Genomic DNA, 18,148 nt, shown 5'->3' with positions numbered 1-18,148 from the left:
GTCATTAGTTGGTCTTTTCTCAGTGTGTTGAACTCACAGGCATGGCGGCCTTATCGACCAGAGGCCTCGTTTCACATCTCTACCGCCACCTCCGCTCTCTGTTAAAGCCGTCCGCCGCAATCCCAACGCCCCTCCCTTTTCATGCCTTAACTAGAAGACTCTTCAGCTCCGATGCGTTGTTGGATGGCTCTCAATTCCTCCATCAGCAACCCACCCGCATCATCACGGCCGCCCCATCGGTCATGACCCCAAATTCCAAGAGAACTGGGGTCATTGCCGTCAAGTGCGGCATGACTGCTCTTTGGGACAAATGGGGTGCTAGGTTACCCATTACTATTCTTTGGGTCGATGACAATATCGTCTCCCAGGTCAAAACTGTTGAGAAAGAAGGAATTTTCTCCCTTCAGGTAATTCATTCCATTTCTTTAGTTGTAATCAGCGATTTAAATTGTGGTTGCCTTCGCGTTTTCGGTTGCATTACTGATATAACTAATGCTATTGTGGTCACTTCGGTATTGTAAAACACAATAATTTTAATTGCAGCAATGGACTGTTGAATTTTGACGGAACAATACGCTATTCCGGTAAATTCTGTTATTTTCCGCAATAGCGATTTAAATCCCTGGTTATAATGGTCAGCTACTATCTATTAGGATGTTAATCGAATCATGGATAAATTGTCAGTTCAAGTGATTTGATTTGTGGTGTTGTACTTTTAGATTGGTTGCGGCCACAAAAAGGCTAAACATTTGACGAAGCCTGAAGTGGGTCATTTCAGAGCTCAAGGTGTTGATTTGAAGAGGAAATTGAAGGAGTTCCCCGTCACTGAAGATGCTCTTCTTCCTGTTGGTACATCCCTTGGTGTTCGCCATTTCGTTCCTGGCCAATATGTAGATGTAACTGGAACTTCTAGAGGGAAAGGTTTTCAGGTGATTTAATTGATTATTTCGATCGTTTTCCCTTTCGTTATGCTTTCATTGATGAATTCGTTTCTTTATGTTGTTAGCTCCTAATGATGAATGTATTCTGTTCCAGTTTTTAGCTTTTAGCAAGTATTCCATCCTCGAACTATTTGTTTAGAGAGAGACTCATAGAGCGAGCAATGGCAGTTCAGCTGCTTTGAGAACTATTTACAGTATGGAATTTTTGAATTGTGATTGTGCAGAAAGAATTGCAATATTTGCTAGTGATACATGATTTGCTCGTCACTTGTAAATCTAGTGGTGTTGATTTAGGCATTGAGCGTGTGCATGTCAATTTTTCTCATGTTCTACTGGCATAAAAATAAATGACATTGAGGTTTTGTGGTTCATTGTTATTATCCCCCTCCCCCAAATACTTGGGCATGATGAAGTTGGTATTCATATGGCACTTAAACAATCGAATGTCTTATGTTTCTTTTACTTGTCCAGGGTGGAATGAAAAGGTGGGGATTTAAAGGAATGCCGGCATCTCATGGTGCATCATTATCACATCGGAGTATTGGTTCTACTGGCCAGAGGGATGCTCCTGGTAAGGTCTGTATTACTGGTTTTTAATTTGCAACACCTTAAACATATTCTGGAATACTTAATAATTCTGGGGAATGTATGTCATTCGTATTTGAGCATTATTTAATGTAATCTGCCCCCCCCCCCCATTTTTTTGGTATGAATACCTCCTAGACCCTGGGCTACACAATAGGCAATAGCATTGTAAGAGTCTCCAGGGTGAAAAGGCCCAAATACTAACTGTTAAGATGTTTTCTTGGGCATCTGAACCCTTTCTACTTCAGAAGTTCATTGTTTTGCCTTGTATATGCTTTATTACGTTGATGTGGTCTGATGATGATGATGATAACTTAAGCTTTAATGAGAAACTATCTTGATTTCTAGGTGACATTCTAGTTCGTCATAGAAATTGCTAGTAGAGCATCTTTTTAGATGTTTAAGCATGATAAGAATAAATGCAAAGATACGAATAAGTAATTACTTATTTCCTTTGCATGTATGGATACCTTATCGTTTAAGCTTTGTATTTGTGAACACTTCAATCTATCATGTCCATTTGATTGATTCATTCCTGTAAGATGATTTGATTTTTCCATACACCTTTTACTATTCTGATAACTTTGCCATTGAAAAAAAATCATCAGGCCTATTACAGCTTTCCTTGCGGGATTCTATTTTTATCCATGTTGATAGGATAGATTCAATCTTGTAATGAGATTTTGTTCTGCATGGTTTTTTTTTCCATAGACCGACATCTCTGTTCCAAGTATCACTTGATAGACTCTTTGCTGATGTGTTTTTTTTACTGATGTGACTAATTTTGGGGGAAAATGGTTTGTGAATTGTGTAGTTGATTACTTTCTCATTCCGAATTACCAAGTCATTGATCAATGGTGGGTAGCATGTAGAATTTCAATGTACCAACTGATTATCAGTCTCGTGTAATCATTTGATTATCTGTCTGGACCATGTGGAGTGCCCTTGACTTACAATTGACAAGCAATTATTCTTATGTAGGTCTTTAAGGGGAAGAAGATGCCTGGGCGCATGGGCGGCAAGACGAGAACGGTTAAAAATGTGTGGGTGTACAAGATAGATCCTGCAAGGAATTTGATGTGGGTGAGAGGTCAGGTATGGTTTTCTAATTTTAAGCGCTTAAACGTTGTGAACTGAAAAAGTCAGTGGCCTTTGAAAAACGGTTGCGAGCTTCCGATGTTTGCCTTAAAAATATAGGATCAACCCCTTCCAAAGTAACTTGGGAAGCATCAGAAGTCTTAACATCTAATATGTTGCATTCTGTATGGCTTTTTATCAGCAGTGTCATTTAGGGAATCGGTTATTGTGTACAGGTCCCAGGTGCTGACGGGAACTTTGTCTTCATAAAGGATTCCGTTTACAAGAAACCCGACGTTTCAACGCTTCCGTTCCCCACGTATTTTGCCGCAGAAGATGAGGATGAAACTAATATAGAACCCCTGGTTGCTGATCTTGGAGAGATAGATCCATTCATGATGGCAGATTGACGAGGGGCCGAGTTTGAGTTGGTTGTGTGATAGCGGATTTATTTTCCCGGTGGCCGGTTAACTTACGGAAGCGTAAGAATGTAATACGAGTTTATGGTTAATATAGTTGGACATTGATGTATGAATTTTTGAGGCAATTGACGACCATTTTTTTTTTGAAGGAAGAAATACTTATATTCCAATATCATCATCAATTACAAGTTGTTTAATACATTCAGGTTCATCCAAGAAAAACCAGATTGGATTGTGGTTCGATACCATTGAGTTAGTGTGTGGGCCACTCTATTCGCTTCCCTACTAACATAGTGCACTTTGAAAGAAGGATAGTCAACAAGAAGCGATCGAGTCTCATTGAGCAACAATCCAACTGTAGAAATGTCATGGGTCTTGTTCGTGGTCTGATTAGACAACCTGTACACAACCGAGATGGCGTCACCTTCCATAGTCACATTGTTCCACCCATTCTCAATAGCTAATCGAATACCATGAGTGAACGCAACAACTTCCGTGGATTCGGCCATAAAGGGAGGGTCAATCTTCATAGCCATTCCCCCAAGGACCATACCGTGCGAGTCACGGGCCACTATCCCAACCGCGGCCATGTGCGACTCATTGTTGAACGCTCTGTCCACATTAATCTTGATCATACCCTGCACCGGCTTTCTTCACTTGCGAAGTCTGCGAGGAGGGGTCTCTCCACTAGTGCAACCGAACGGTTTAGAAACTTGCTTAAATTTCCCGAGAAGGTTCCAAGCTTTAAAAACAAAGTCTCCAACCGAAGATTCTAATCGTTGGGACGACCATTGATTTCTCTGTAACAGGAATGGTAGTTACTTAAATAAATGGAAGGGAATGTGAAAATTTTTGCTTTTTAGAGGACAAACGTGTCGTTCCCAATATTTCTTGTCTTAAATTTGCGTAAGATTTTTTGCATGTCAAAGGCAACCTTTAAACGATCTTGAATCAACGCAACCTTATCTTCGGTCCCTCGAACCATATCGGGACCTAAAGACTTGTTTTCTCCTAACTCGGACCAACACAATGGAGTTCGACACTTACAGTCATACAGTGCTTCAAATGGTGTCATCATTAAATAAATGTCGGATAACTATTATTATAGTCGAACTCGATCCAGAACAGAGATTTTTCCTAAAAATCAATCACACAATCATGGAGCGTATCCCCCAAGACCGTTCTTTTGATTTGAAAAAAGGGTTAATCATTCTTTTAGTCCTCATTCTTTTATCCTAATATTAAAATTATCTTTCCTCATCTTGTATTGGGCTCAAAGCAAGACCCAACTACTAATCTAAATGGATCAAACTTCCCTGCAAGGTAAATGGGCTCATCTAAACATCTCGGGTCAACCCAAATCTACTAACCCAAGATTTGGAGAGTTACAGGATGGTTGGACCATGCCACCAAGACCGTTCCCATCAGAATTTCTAGCTTGAACTTGTTCGAGAAGTTCCATCACATTAGAATTTCTAGCACCTTCCACCAAAAAATTATTGTATTTATATTTATAAACTCCAAATTTTATATTCTTTTGTTTTAACATATATGTCATAGAGCTCTAGTCTATATAAACATTTTATATTTGTTACATATATCATATTTTGGTAAATCAAATCATGTTGTTAAATGGAAATGAAAAAGATTTAAAATTTGGTGATTGTTTCGTTAGCATAATGTGGAACTTTAGGCCTATCATACAATGATCCATTTTAGGGTGTCATATTTAGTGATATCAGAGTTTAGGTTAAGTCACTCTTAGGACCCAGTGGTTAGTTGTTGTAAGGTGTCGATGAATAAATGTCTCTAAACTCTAAAAGTACTCATATAAGTCTGGAATTCTGATGGTGTTTTTTCTAATTAACTATGCTTGTAGAAAAAAATCAATGATTGATGGTTTTGAGCGTAGTCTCGACAACAAGATTGAGATACATGTCTCTCGTCCTAATAATGTTAGTGATGAGGTTATGCATGATGTTGGTGACCAAAGGATCCCGATGAAGCTGCGGGAGTCAAAGAGGTGATCTTCTTCAAAGACTTAACATTTACTTTCCAGGAGATAGTGGATGTTATTCCAAAAGCGTAAATTGTTCAAATAGTGGTTTTGATTGTGATTGCACCAATTGAGTCTTCAATAAAAAGACTCATGAGGTACAAAACAATTAACTTCTATGGTTTAAGCGACAATGACCCAATTGGTTTACTTTTGAGGGAAAACTAGAGTGTGTCACTATTTTTGCTCAAAAGTGATGTATCGAATTATGAGAGAGTCTAGAGATGACTTTACGGCCAAATGAGCCGACGTGTGATTAGTCTCTCAGTAAGATCGGAGACAAGTATGCTGTGAGACTCGTATAGATGGATTGAGGATCTAATACTCCCAACTAGTTTAAGGAGATAGCTTGGTGTACGAGTATGAACGTGATTTTCTTAGGATTAGTCAATATACTCTAGAGTTGGTTGCGACTGAAAAGCTAAGGTGCAAGAGATTTCTCGAAGGGTTGCCCATTGATAGTCATACCCAATTGGAGATAGATCCACCTAAGGTATTTACAGAGTTGACATGTTAGACTAAAACCGTGGAGAGAGTACAGAGTTTGAAGACGAGTCTATTAGATGAGATCGATACTTCAAATAGGATGACTAGTAAATAAACATAATACTCAAATTAGGTTTAAACTTATTAAAAATCTGACTCAATCCATGACTATTCTTTTCCGTATCAAATCTATTGTATTCTAATCGTAAGACTATTGGGGGCCTTTATTTCCATTACCAGATGATATATATTTTTTCTTTTACCAAAATCAAACAAATAAGCTTAAAGGGCAGTTCTACAGTGCGATATTTTTTTAATATTTTTGATTATTTTTTAGCGTCTAGTAATGTTTTTGATCATTTTTTAGCGTCTAATAATATATTTGGTCATTTTTTGAAAATCCAATTAAAACGTCTAATAATAAAAAAATAGATTATTTTTAGTGCTTAATAATATTTTTAGTTATTTTTTATCAAATTTATTATTTAAATAATAACAAAACTGATAACGTTTTTTTTTTAAGGCGTAATCATTCGCCAAGCTTAAAATATGCAAACCAAATTAATTACCAATTAGGCATTTAGCACATCTTTGTTTCTCTCTCCCCATCTTCCCCCTCCCCCACTGTATTATGTAGTGACAACACAATCAAGTCGGGTCTTCTCCGACAGCCAAATGCAAATCACCCATCCACTTTAACCATAGCCTAGCCTAGCCTAGTCGAGAAATCCCTCGCCAAACGCACATACTCTTCACTCTTTACTCCAATCTCCCATAGCCACCCATGAAGCGTGATCAGCTCTCCGAATGCGGCGGTTGCGGCGCTCCGGAGCGGTTCTTCCTCCACAACATCCGCCACAGGGACACCTACCGACGCCTCTGCACCAACTGCGTCCTCAAGAACTACCAGGGTCTTTTCTGCCCCATTTGCCTCGAGGTCTTCAACGAGCCTCCTCCCCCTCACCAACGCCTCATCTGCCTCAAATGTCCTTCCATTTCACACCTCTCTTGCCCTTCTTCCTCACCTCTCTCCCAATCCTTCACTTGCCCCTCTTGCTCCAACCCTAATTTCTCTTTCTTCAGTCTCGCTGATGAGAATCCCCAAGGATCTACCCCCGACGCCGACGCCGGTGAGAACAACGACGACAAGACGTCGACGAAAATGCGGGTTATAAACAAGGAAGCTGCTAAAGCGCTTCTAGCTGCTTCTAAGATCACCGCCGTATCCATGACCAAAGCTGCCGCCGTTGCTAAATTGGAGGCTGAGCGGAGAGTCAAAGAAGCTACTTTGGCGAAGAAGAGAGCCAAAGAGGCTCTCGAGAGACTCGCCTTGTTAGTCCGTAAGGACAATGATAACCATAAGTTGTCACTTATAAGCACTCCCAAATCTGCCGCCGCCGCCAAAACCAACTCCTTGTCTCTTCCATCTGGTATTCCTGAAAAGGGAAATAATTGGTCGCTTTCTGTTTCTGCTGCTACTGTTCCCTAGTTGCAGCGTCAACATAGCACTCATGGTATGCCTAATTGACCCATTGATGATTCCAACAATCTCTGTAAACTGTTTGTTTTTGTTGGTATTTTTTAGGCTGATGTTTCTGGAACCATATGTTAAATCTTTGTAGTGAATAGCCTGTTTATTTGGACTCAGCTCTTGCATTCAATTGTAGCTTTCTCTTCTGCCCTGTATGTATTTTCTTGAGTTCATTGTTTATGTTCATTTGCTTCCTTGCTTATTTTGTCCTCTTTAATTTCATTTTGAACCCTTCTTATACTCACAAAACCAAAATTTTTTAATCCCTGCGCTAATTAAGTTTATCTGGCCATTTGAGTTGTTTGACTAGTAGTTCAGCCTAGACAATGCCTGATTACAACAACAAAAAAGTGTCAAAAATTGTCTTCAGATACTTCTCATCCTTATTATGTCCGTTAATGAATGCATCGTGATAGCATATCTGGGTTTATCTCACTTCAGATGCTGTTATTGCTGTATTTTCAGAGTGAAGCAGGTTATGCTTCCCACCATGCAAGTGCTATATTAGTCCTGGAATTAATTGATCAGGACTTGACCTTTGGTTGTTAACTTGTAGAATATAGTAAAGCTTCTTTCTTTTTTTTTGTAATTCTACTGCAGTATATTGTTTTGCAAGCTTTGTTAGGAAGCATCTACTACTAATCTGAATGTTTGGTTTTAGCCTTTTCCTAGGTTTGTTTAGATTTAAGATAACGACGGCGAGGAATTCCTCCTCTCCATTCCTTTTCTTTGTGCAAGGTTTTGTGTAGTCACTTATTCTTAATACAACGTTGCACAATGTTTTATGGACAAATGTTTGTATAGTGATAGTCGTTTTTAGCAATAATTGCCGAAGAACAAATCAGTCACTGTGTAGTGCTGATTCCGTAGGATTATATATATTGCCTAATGGAGTAAATGATCTTTGGGACTTTGGTTTTGTTGCTCTAGTAAAATCTCTGATAATGAGCACAGGATGAGGGTCGCCATGTACAGGGGCCTAGGTGGAGATTAGTTTGCTTTTCAAAGTTACATGCATGGATCGGTGCAATACTTATTACTTAAAGCCTATAAGGGACTTCCTAGTTGTGTTGAGAAATGCTTCGGAATTCGGATGTTGAGGAGCATATGTGCAAGATGCATTTCATGACTAGCTTGTATCTCTTTATTCTGCTGCTACTGCTTCAATGAATTTTTGCCTTCAGAAGTGATATTTGCATTTGCTTTGTATGGTAACTACAACTACAACATAGTTGCATAAAATACAAAAACAAAGTGCATATAATATCATTATGTGATGCAAATGCAAATGTTTTCAAAGGGTGGAGAACATCGATGGCCTACCTCTGGCAGTGGCACCCCCGTTTATTTTGCATTTTACATGTTCGTTTTACGATCTATGTTTGAGATTTGGGGTTGTCCCTCCCTATAATGTTGTGTTCAAGGTTCAAACTTTTGTTCTTTCCGTAGAAGTACAATGCGTCTTACTGCACCCGATATTTTTTGTTAGAGAGGGACCTTTGTTTCTTCGGGACGTGGTAGCAGAAGTGGGGAAGGAAAATATTAGTGCATGCAGATAGTTTGGTCTTTCACTTAAATTCTTCATTATTTCTCTACCTGAGCTGTGAATATGATCCAGCTCTCCTAATCTTGTTCCCTCCCTCTCTTCTTGTGGGTAATATCTGAGAACACTCCCACTTACAAGGCTACTGACAACATTCTTGAAGAGAAGAAAATGAATTTGTTCTATACCCCAATGTGCCAACAATTGTATTGATTTTGAATGCTTGAAGAATTTCTACAAACTAAACATGTTTGTTGCCTTTTTATGAAGCATTTGTGATTGGAGTGTTCACCCAAGAGAATGCTGGGAGGTTCCTAGTGGCCTTTTTTTGAAGCATTTGTGTACTCATTTGATGTATTAGTTACAAAATCTTGGGAGATCAATGTGTATTTAAAGAACATAATTTTGGATTCTGCTCACATGATCTAATTTGATAGGTCGGATATTTGGAGTTTATAATTTAAAATTCTAAAGTTTAAGATTTCAAGTCTAGGGTTTTTGATTTAGGATTTGTATTTAAATTATTAAGATTCAGGTTATAAGTTAGGGTTTAGGTTTGAGTTAGGATTAGGGATGTTGCATGTATGGTTAGATTGGGTTTGGGTCAACTTGACCCGACCCGAAAAATATAAACTCTCTATTCGAACATGACTCAGCTGGACCTGAATTTTTAGGGTATTAATTCAATTCGACTTGACCCGACCTGGTTAAAATAAGGATTTAATTAAAACACAATAGAGGGGTACTATAGTATTTATTCATAAATTTATTTAAAGAAATTACATTATTACCTTCAGGTCAGAGTTTTTTCATCATCCACCTTAACCCGATCTGATCTCATTCCTTTATAAAATTTGACTCTACCCAATTTTTTTAAAAAAATCTGATTCATTCAATTCGAGTCACGTCGAAATTAGTCAATTTCGAATAAAATTGTCATTCTTAGTTAGGATTTGAGGTATATAAAATTAGTCAATTCCAGTCACCATGACAGTCATGTTAATACTGTGGACAGTCACGTCAATATCTTAAAGTGTCATGTCAGTATCGTAATTATTAAAGACAAATTATTAGTCAAATGATCATATTAATTTTTTTTTAATTTAAAAACCACATTAAGTGCAAAAAAATTTCGAAAGACATTAATTTTCTTAGAAAAGTACAGGTCACGTACCTTTTGATTTTATTTTTTTTCGTTTTACCCTATAAATTATTTTTTAGATGTTTAACTCCTTAAATTATTTAAAGTCATATTTTTTTTGTCTTTTTCTTACCTCATTAAAAAAAAGTTTCCAATCAAAACGTGTCATATAATAATTTTAATCGACTAACTTTAATAAAAATAATTAATGACATATTACATCTTTAGATTTTATTAAAGTCATATTTTTTGTCTTTTTCTTACCTGCCCATGGACCCAATTCTTGACATTGGCTACTTGGGTTTCTTTGTGATACAGTTGAGGGGTGCCACTGATCCCAATAGACACTATAAAAAGGATTCAAAATCCAAAGCACTTCCCAAGTACTTCCAGGCAAGTTCACTACCACAGCATAGTGCATTTTTTTTTTTAAAAAAAATTACGTTCATCATGGTCTGATATATTTCTCTTTTGACATGCAAGCAGGTTGGAACTGTAGTAGAATCCGTGACAGATTACTACTCAGGTAGAATGACAAAGAGTGAGAGGAAGGCAACCCTAGCAGATGAGCTGCTTTCTGATCCAGTTGTTAGGCAATACAGGTGAGATATTTGTTTTGTAAGTTTGTGGATTTATTGTTTGATTTAGGACCGAAACTTCAAATTTTGAAATGTACAAGAACTAAAAGTGATCAGATTAGAATATATTGATTAAACCTGTAACTTAAGTTCGAGCATCAGTTTATTACTTTCATTATTCCTTTGGCAATAATGCTTTCGCACACTGTTGATCATTGTCTGTCAAACTTCTTACAGGAAGCGTAAGGTTCGGGAGATTGAAGAACGTAATCGACCAACCGGTAATGAGAAACGGAAGATAAAAGGATGTCAAACGTACAAGCGGGCGAAGCAGCGAAGGCATTAACTTCTTTCCATGCTATATGCTGTCTGAAATTTTGACCCTATTACTAGAAGGGAATTTTGTGTGCCAAATGTCCCAAGAAACAAGTTGAACAGTGGAGTTGTTTTAAGGTAATATCAATGGCTTTCTTCAGGTTAAAACTATGGTCCTCCTTGGGATATACCCCATTATTGATTCTTGATTCTGGATATTTTAGCATTTTGATCGATAGTGGTGAGCCTATTTAGACAAAAATGCCAAGGGGTTCTGGGAATCTAGTTTACTAGTTACCAGCAGTTTCTGCAATTAGAGAACAAGTGTTTGCATCTTTGAATTTTTTTAACAATTTAGTACAATGCTTATATTATCCGGATCCGATATTATAGTATCCGTCTTAAGTACTCTCAATTATTTGACAATGAACGTTCAATCAGCTTTGCAGTTTGGTTTTTAAGGGCACAAGAGGTCCCTGGACCCTAGGCGTAAGGCGTTTGTATTATATGATATAAATCGAACTAATACTTTGGCAACACATAAATACTTTGTAGGGCAAACATGAATGCACAAACTTGAATTTCCTAGAGAGTAACAATTATTTTAATATTTAAAACCATTATTTTATTTATTTTTAAATGATATAAATTTGTTTTATTATCAATTTAAAATTTTCATATAACTCTAAATTATTATAAAAATTAACTTTATTATAAAAATTAACTTTTATATTTAATAAAATTTATTAAATATAATATTTTACTGTTTTAAAATTAATTATATATATACATATTATTAAATTAATTAATTAAAATAATATAAAAATATTATATGAAAACAATAATTTTTTCAATAAAAATATGTAAACAGTGAAAGAAGGTATGGACTAGGGGTGTAAACGAGCCGAGTCGAGCTCGAGTATTGCTGAGCTCGACTCGACTCGAAAACTCTGAAATTGAACTCGACTCGAAAACTCACGAGCTTAAAATTTTCAAGCTCGACTCGAACTCGAAATCCTGAACTGAAGCTCGTGAGCAGCTCGAAAATGTTCGAAATGAAAAAAAAAATTCTTAAACTTAACTCGATTAAAGCCTCAAACTCAAACTCGAACCTTAAATACATGAAATCTTACTGTATTTTTTTATAGAAAAATCAATACATAAATATTAATATTATTATTAATTTATTTTTTAAAAATAAAATCTTAATATATTATATTTTCGAGCTGCTCACAAGCTTTTCGAGTCGAATATCGAGTAGCTCGTTTCAGCTCGTTAAGAACTCAAGTCGAGCTCGAGCTCGAGTCGAGTCCATTCGATCCGAGTACTTATCGAGCCTTGATCGAGTCGATCTCGAATAACTCGCGATATGTCTCGTCTCATTTACAGCCCTAGTATGGACTTGTAATAATAAATAAATATTAGTGGGTTATAGATTTGAGTTGATTTATAAGTAATTTTATGTGTTGGGGTTGAAATGATAAAAGTGTAATAAATAAGAGTTTTCTGCGACTCTTAATAACATACATTGCCATACCTACCTACTAATGTGTGTATTTATATTCACATGCACGAATCGTATGGTCTTCGCAGTAATCGTTATTATTACTTGAAGATTCAAATTCGAATACCATAAACGATAAGTGTGAGTATTCAATCTCAAAAGGTTAAAAGTTATCTATAAATAAATATTATCTTACAATTGTACTTACCCTATATTACTCGGAAAAATATTCAAAATGCATGTACATATACATGATACATAGCACTATATTATACTGTAGCTACATATTTTAATAAATAAAAGTAAATACAAATATTTTATATGGAAATATAAGTTTTTGAACTTATGAAAGATAAAAATTAATTAAATTTTTAATTTTTTATCTAATTAAATTCTTATACGTTGAAATTTTATCAATTCATCTATTTGATTATTAAAGTTAATAATTTATTAAATTATTATCAGTTGGTGTCACATGTAATATTATGATGTTGTCAAGCGACATTTAAAAAAATATATATTATTTTTTATTATAATTTTAAAATTATATTATAATTTTTATATTTTTTTAAAAAAATTCATGTAATAGAATCATAATGTATCATAAAAATTATTACGACAAAACAATCAAAATTGATCAAATGACTTAATTTATTCAAAACGATGTTGTTTTATTGTGGTAAACCACGTTAATAATCAATAATCATGTCATCGTCTCGTTATTAACTTAACAATGGAGTGATATAATTGAATATAAAACTAAAGTTCAATATTATAATTGGTAAAATTAAAAGTTCAATAATATAAACGAGTCAGCCAACAAAGTTCAATAATATATGAAAGAATTTCCTTTTCTATATGATATTAAATTAACAAATAATAATAATAAGACTTAATACTAAAATAAGTGCCTAAATTATACTTCAATTCTGGAATAGGTGTATAAATTATTTTTTGATCAATCCAGGTGTCTAGCATTACAAACGTTATTATTTTAGTTGTTCAGCCCGTCAACGGTGTTAATTTTCCCCTTTAAATAGCATGTGTCACAATATAGTATTTTGAAAATTTATTTTTTAAAAAATATTATTATATTTATAAAAAAACTTAATTTCTCTTAAATTATAAAAATGCCCCAAAATACCTAAAATCCCCAAATCATATCCTTAATCTACCGTCGTCACCCCCTTTTTAGCCACGATCACCACTACCAACGTAGTCCTTTCCATCATCGTAATTATACATTGTCGTAGTTGTCGTCGATTGGCCGATCGCGTGGGATCAGGATTTTCATCCTAGTGTTCGCAAGGTATAAAATATTGATCCGTCATCGATCGATCACGATTTCATGGGGGTTTGGGCGTCGGGGGAAGATGAGGTCGGGTGAAACTTTGTCGACGACAAAGGGCGTCGGCCGACGTGGGTTTAAGAATTGAAATGAATGTTTTCAAAGTTTTGTGGCTATTTCAAAATGTTTATGTTCTTTTTTAAAAAAATATTATAATTATAAATTTTTTTAATTTTTTTTTAAATTAACAGATTGTGACACGTTTAATTTAATAAAAAAAATTAATATTACTAACCGTTTAAATACTTAAAATAATAACATTTATAATATTAATCATCTGGATAGATTAAAAAATAATATACGCAGCTATAGTTATTTTGATATTAAGCCTACTAATAATAAAAGACATACAGAACGACAGCGATTCTATCCTTCTCTCATCTGTGACCGTTTCATTCCAAGCAGGCTTTGTTGCTTTGCTCCTAACTTTTGCTCTCTCTCTCTCTCTCTCTCTGTAACAAATTTGAAATTCATTATCCTTCGGAATTTCTCCTTTTCTAATTTTAGTATATTTGGGGGGGGGGAATCCCTGCTTGAGAGTAGTGGCGGTTAGGGTTTTTTCTTTTTTGAATTCTGTACTGTTGAGATTTGAATGAGGAGAACTTATATACTTCTGGGAAATCGAAATTGAAGAATCGGCTGACTTCATGGCCACCACGGAGTTGCAGATGAGTCCTCAGTTGGAGCAGATCCATGGCGAAATCCGCGATCTTTTCCGTGCTCTGTCGTATGTCCTCTTCGACTTGTTTACTACTCAGCGATTTAGGCCTTGTGTTTTAATCTGCAATCACCTCTCTTTCTCAACATACATGTGTTTTGGCTTTAGTATTCTTGTTTGGACTGGATTTCAACTTTGCTGTTTTGACTCGTCCTTCAGGCTTCTAAATCTGATGACTGTTTTTTTTAAACTATGATGTAATGCTTTTCAGAAATGGGTTTCAAAGGCTGGATAAGATGAAAGATTCAAATAGGCAAAGCAAACAGCTGGAAGAGCTTACTGGCAAGATGAGGGAATGTAAAAGGTGTGCCGTATTTTTAGTATATGAGATATTTAATTTCTTCTCATTTTTTTTCCTTTTTTTTAATCCCTATCTTCCATGAATTGTTTGCAGATTAATCAAGGAATTTGATCGTGAAATTAAAGACGGAAAGCAAAAATCCTGCTGAAGTGAACAAGCAACTCAATGATGAGAAGCAGTCTATGGTTAGTTCGTTTTTGAACCTCCAATTTCCTTATTATTGGCATAAAAAGGGTTCTCATGATAGAGTGTTCTGGTAGCTTGGGTGTAATCAAATGATTTTACGTTATAAAAGGTTTTAATTGATGAAATGAAATATCAGTCATATTGGTTTATTGTGGAATTATCTCCCTAATATGCTTTCTTTTTTATCTTTTCTTTTTGCAGATCAAAGAACTGAATTCGTATGTAGCATTGAGGAAAACGTAAGTTTGCCTATTGTAAAGGGAACAGTGAGGATTTTAGTTTTGTCATCTGAAGTTAGTTTTTTTATTTACAGTATGTCAGTTGAGTAGTCAAGTTTGGGATTTAGCCAAGTCTGAAACTTGGCCTTCGTAATGTAGGTTGAAACCAATTTTTGAGTAGTATAATTCAGCCCATAATATCCAATGAGACTTGCCTTTTTTCCCTGTAGTTTTCATGTCATTATGCGTGTAACTGCAGATACATGAATACCCTTGGTAACAAGAAAATTGAACTCTTTGATATGGGAGCTGGAGTCGGTGAACCTACAGCCGATGAAAATGTTAAAGTGGCATCATGTAAGATCATACTTCTTGTAACCCTCCATTGTGTTTTGATTTAGTTAGAACATGTACTTGGGATCAAATACGTGTTATGAAAATGATGGGTATGTTTTTATTACCTGCTATTGGGTTTTCTTTTAATTTGATATATGTAAATACATTCTAATACCCCGGAATCTCTTATCAATTATGATTTTGGTGATTTAGTTGGTTTTGAATTTTGTCATGCTATATGCATTTTTATTCAAATATTACCTAGAGACCAAGTGTGATGTCTTCTTAGAATGTTGGACAGTTCGGAAACAAAGCTACTAAGCATTCACGACTTTGTATGCCACAGGAAAATCAGTTGAATTCATGATCTTGACTGAAAATTATGAACTTATAACAAAAGAATAGAGCATAGAGGTTACCTGTTTTTTTTTTATCAAACCATCTTACTGCTGCTTGATTTTCTCTCAGCAATGTCAAATCAAGAGCTTGTTGATCATGGGATGAAAACAATGGATGAGACTGATCAGGCCATTGATCGCACAAAAAAGGTAAACAGAAACATCTTTTTGTTCCCTAGTGCGGCCCTCAGCTTAGTTGTTGCCATCTTTTTTCTTTTCTTAACTTTTAGATTCACAGGTTGTCGAACAAACAATTGAAGTAGGAACCCAAACTGCTAGTAATCTAAAAGGCCAAGTAAGTCAGATTAAGCGGTCTTTATTATTATTTTTCTTCAAGCTGTTGTGGCGCATGCATATACTGATAGAAAGTTATACAGACTGATCAAATGGGACGAATTGTAAATGAGCTGGATACTATCCAGTTTTCTATTAAGAAGGCATCCCAGCTGGTAAAGGAGATCGGTAGGCAGGTCAGTTGAATTTTAGAACTCTAGATGCAACCTTGGTTCAATTTGACTATTTTTCTCTATGTCATATTAAATATCTTCTTCCTGCAGGTGGCCACTGATAAATGCATCATGCTATTTCTTTTTCTTATCGTATGTGGCGTTATAGCTATCATAGTTGTGAAGGTATTCTTTTCCCTTATTGATTTCATTTTGTTAGCCTGTTAAACTTTCTTACTTATTACGGTGGAAAAGTGAGGTATGTTTTGGTGTGTATTTTGAAAATTAAGCGCTTGTAGAGATATTTGTCAGGAGTTGGCCATCAGTGTCGTTTGCCCTAAACACGATAAACTGCTCTATCATATTGGTTGTGCAATTATGACAAGATGAAAGGAAGTGTTGAATGTGACAAATGTTTGTCACTACTGGTTACCATTAAATACTTGCAGCTAACTTAGCCACTTAGTAACAGTGTTATTTTAAGGACAGTAAAGGCTTGTTTAGCGTTGTTGTTGCAGCTGAAAAATGCTTTTGAAAAGTACCTCGCAATCATTCTCGTGATTCGTCTTCAATGCCTCTTTAAGGAAGTCATTTAGATGGCAAAAGGTCTTGCTCACCATTGCTTTTGCTGTCGGAAAAATTTCTTTCGGACAGTGAAAAGCAATGCTAAACACACCCTAAGAGATAGATTCACACACTTTCTTAACAATGATTGCCTTTGCACTATGCAAAAGTTCCATATTCTAATTGCAATGTGGAAATTTCAGATTGTGAACCCGAACAACAAAGATATCAGAGACATTCCGGGATTGGCGCCTCCAGCACCGTCAAGGAGATTGTTATATCTAAGGGACCCACAATAAAAGGTGATCATTTCAAATAAGTGAATGGTTGGTTCTGCTTATGCTTTTGAATGGATTAGGGTGGGAGTATTGGAAAGTTGGTGGTTGAGGGGTCTAATACTTTTTTCGCTTCTATATTTTATATATTCGATTCTTGCCTGAGATGTGCATATTCGGTTCGTGATGTTTGTTGTCTTGTGTAAATTTGATGGGAGCAGTTGTTGAATTATTCGAAAGATTTAACTTTGAAGATTGTTTGTAGGGCTAGAAATTAAGAAACCATCTCTGAAGTGAATTCCACATAATTGTTCATGTCCTTGGAAGAGATATACCGTTCAACTTAATGATATTAGTTGTATCTTAAACATTTTTAAGTGACGTGACACGTTCATCCGATCCGCATTCGACCATAATGGACCGAAGTAAGATGCCACGTCACTCAAAAAGTGAAAAATGAGAAGCATATGCTTGCATTAGTTGATGATTCTTAAACGCAGGTTAGAGTTTGTACATTACTTTTGAAGTGATAAATCAGTTTAGAGTTTGTACATCACTAGAAAGTGATAAATGAGAAGCATATGCTTGCGTTGGCTGATGATTCTCGACACAGGTTAGAGAATGTGATCTAAAGTTCCTGGTGCGACCCGTTTAGTGTAGAAAAAATGGTGACCTGTATTTAGGGTGAGCAAAAATCGATTTTTTCAACTCGAGAAAACTCGACTTAAATTGACTTCGAGTTGTAATTTCATAATCTTGACTTGAAAAAATTTCAAGTTCAAATCGAATTGTAAAATATATCTCAAATAACTCGAATAGTAATTCGAATAACTCAAAATTTTTAGTAATCATTGAATTGATTTTTAAGTTGGAGTTGAGGCCCTCGAATTTATACGATATATGTATCCTACATATGAAAAAAAATGAAGAAATGTGTGTATTGTATATGGTTTTAAAAAATCTTTTAAATTTAAATCAAATAATATCATAATATTTTAAACATTTACAATTAAATTTCAAAAACTTGAAAATTTGACTTAACTCGATTCGAATTTTATAAACTTGACTCGAAACATTTTCAAGTCAACTATGAGTTGTAAAATAAGATCGTCAACTTGAATAGTTTGAAATTGTTTGACTCGATCGATCACCTCTACCTGCATTTGTATCTTGGATTTT

General features: G+C 35.5%; 5 protein-coding genes across 5 annotated transcripts; 4 read left to right on the top strand and 1 right to left on the bottom strand.

The window, feature by feature from the left end:
• The first annotated feature begins 41 nt into the window (after window positions 1-41).
• Window positions 42-3,115, top strand: LOC120155770 (50S ribosomal protein L3-2, mitochondrial-like). Its single transcript, XM_039167233.1, has 5 exons — window positions 42-407; window positions 720-929; window positions 1,413-1,517; window positions 2,508-2,621; window positions 2,840-3,115. Exons 1-5 carry the CDS (start codon window positions 42-44, stop codon window positions 3,011-3,013), a joined length of 969 nt encoding a protein of 322 aa, XP_039023164.1. The 3' UTR covers window positions 3,014-3,115.
• A 92-nt stretch (window positions 3,116-3,207) lies between these two features.
• On the bottom strand, window positions 3,208-3,615 carry LOC120155890. The gene has a single exon (XM_039167356.1). It carries the CDS (start codon window positions 3,613-3,615, stop codon window positions 3,208-3,210), a length of 408 nt encoding a protein of 135 aa, XP_039023287.1.
• Window positions 3,616-6,162: 2,547 nt separating this feature from the next.
• On the top strand, window positions 6,163-7,228 carry LOC120155775. Its single transcript, XM_039167239.1, has one exon. It carries the CDS (start codon window positions 6,352-6,354, stop codon window positions 7,054-7,056), a length of 705 nt encoding a protein of 234 aa, XP_039023170.1. The 5' UTR covers window positions 6,163-6,351; the 3' UTR covers window positions 7,057-7,228.
• Window positions 7,229-10,052: 2,824 nt separating this feature from the next.
• LOC120155889 (rRNA-processing protein fcf2-like) lies at window positions 10,053-11,011 on the top strand. The gene is made up of 3 exons (XM_039167355.1): window positions 10,053-10,175; window positions 10,269-10,384; window positions 10,598-11,011. Exons 1-3 carry the CDS (start codon window positions 10,053-10,055, stop codon window positions 10,704-10,706), a joined length of 348 nt encoding a protein of 115 aa, XP_039023286.1. The 3' UTR covers window positions 10,707-11,011.
• A 2,886-nt stretch (window positions 11,012-13,897) lies between these two features.
• LOC120155774 (novel plant SNARE 13-like) lies at window positions 13,898-17,284 on the top strand. Its single transcript, XM_039167238.1, is given in 11 exon segments — window positions 13,898-14,254; window positions 14,457-14,549; window positions 14,640-14,672; window positions 14,674-14,731; window positions 14,934-14,971; window positions 15,210-15,307; window positions 15,755-15,834; window positions 15,923-15,979; window positions 16,062-16,154; window positions 16,242-16,316; window positions 16,898-17,284. Coding segments are annotated over 11 exon segments (801 nt in total). The 5' UTR covers window positions 13,898-14,174; the 3' UTR covers window positions 16,994-17,284.
• Window positions 17,285-18,148: the final 864 nt, after the last annotated feature.

The sequence above is a fragment of the Hibiscus syriacus genome, unplaced genomic scaffold, assembly GCF_006381635.1.
Source record: "Hibiscus syriacus cultivar Baekdansim isolate YM2019G1 unplaced genomic scaffold, ASM638163v2 tig00111208_pilon, whole genome shotgun sequence".
NCBI classification, from domain to species: domain Eukaryota; kingdom Viridiplantae; phylum Streptophyta; class Magnoliopsida; order Malvales; family Malvaceae; genus Hibiscus; species Hibiscus syriacus.
Note: the sequence above shows the minus strand (reverse complement) of the source record. Positions and strands in the feature narration are given on the sequence as shown.

Bases quoted from the DNA above. Each gene is read 5' to 3' on its own strand.
- LOC120155770 (XM_039167233.1), top strand. From the start codon at position 42: ATGGCGGCCTTATCGACCAGAGGCCTCGTTTCACATCTCTACCGCCAC. The intron at 408-719 runs GTAATTCATTCC...TTGTACTTTTAG, and splicing joins AAGGAATTTTCTCCCTTCAG to ATTGGTTGCGGCCACAAAAA. The intron at 930-1,412 runs GTGATTTAATTG...TTACTTGTCCAG, and splicing joins CTAGAGGGAAAGGTTTTCAG to GGTGGAATGAAAAGGTGGGG.
- LOC120155890 (XM_039167356.1), bottom strand. From the start codon at position 3,615: ATGGCCGCGGTTGGGATAGTGGCCCGTGACTCGCACGGTATGGTCCTT.
- LOC120155775 (XM_039167239.1), top strand. From the start codon at position 6,352: ATGAAGCGTGATCAGCTCTCCGAATGCGGCGGTTGCGGCGCTCCGGAG.
- LOC120155889 (XM_039167355.1), top strand. From the start codon at position 10,053: ATGGACCCAATTCTTGACATTGGCTACTTGGGTTTCTTTGTGATACAG. The intron at 10,176-10,268 runs GCAAGTTCACTA...ACATGCAAGCAG, and splicing joins CACTTCCCAAGTACTTCCAG to GTTGGAACTGTAGTAGAATC. The intron at 10,385-10,597 runs GTGAGATATTTG...AACTTCTTACAG, and splicing joins CCAGTTGTTAGGCAATACAG to GAAGCGTAAGGTTCGGGAGA.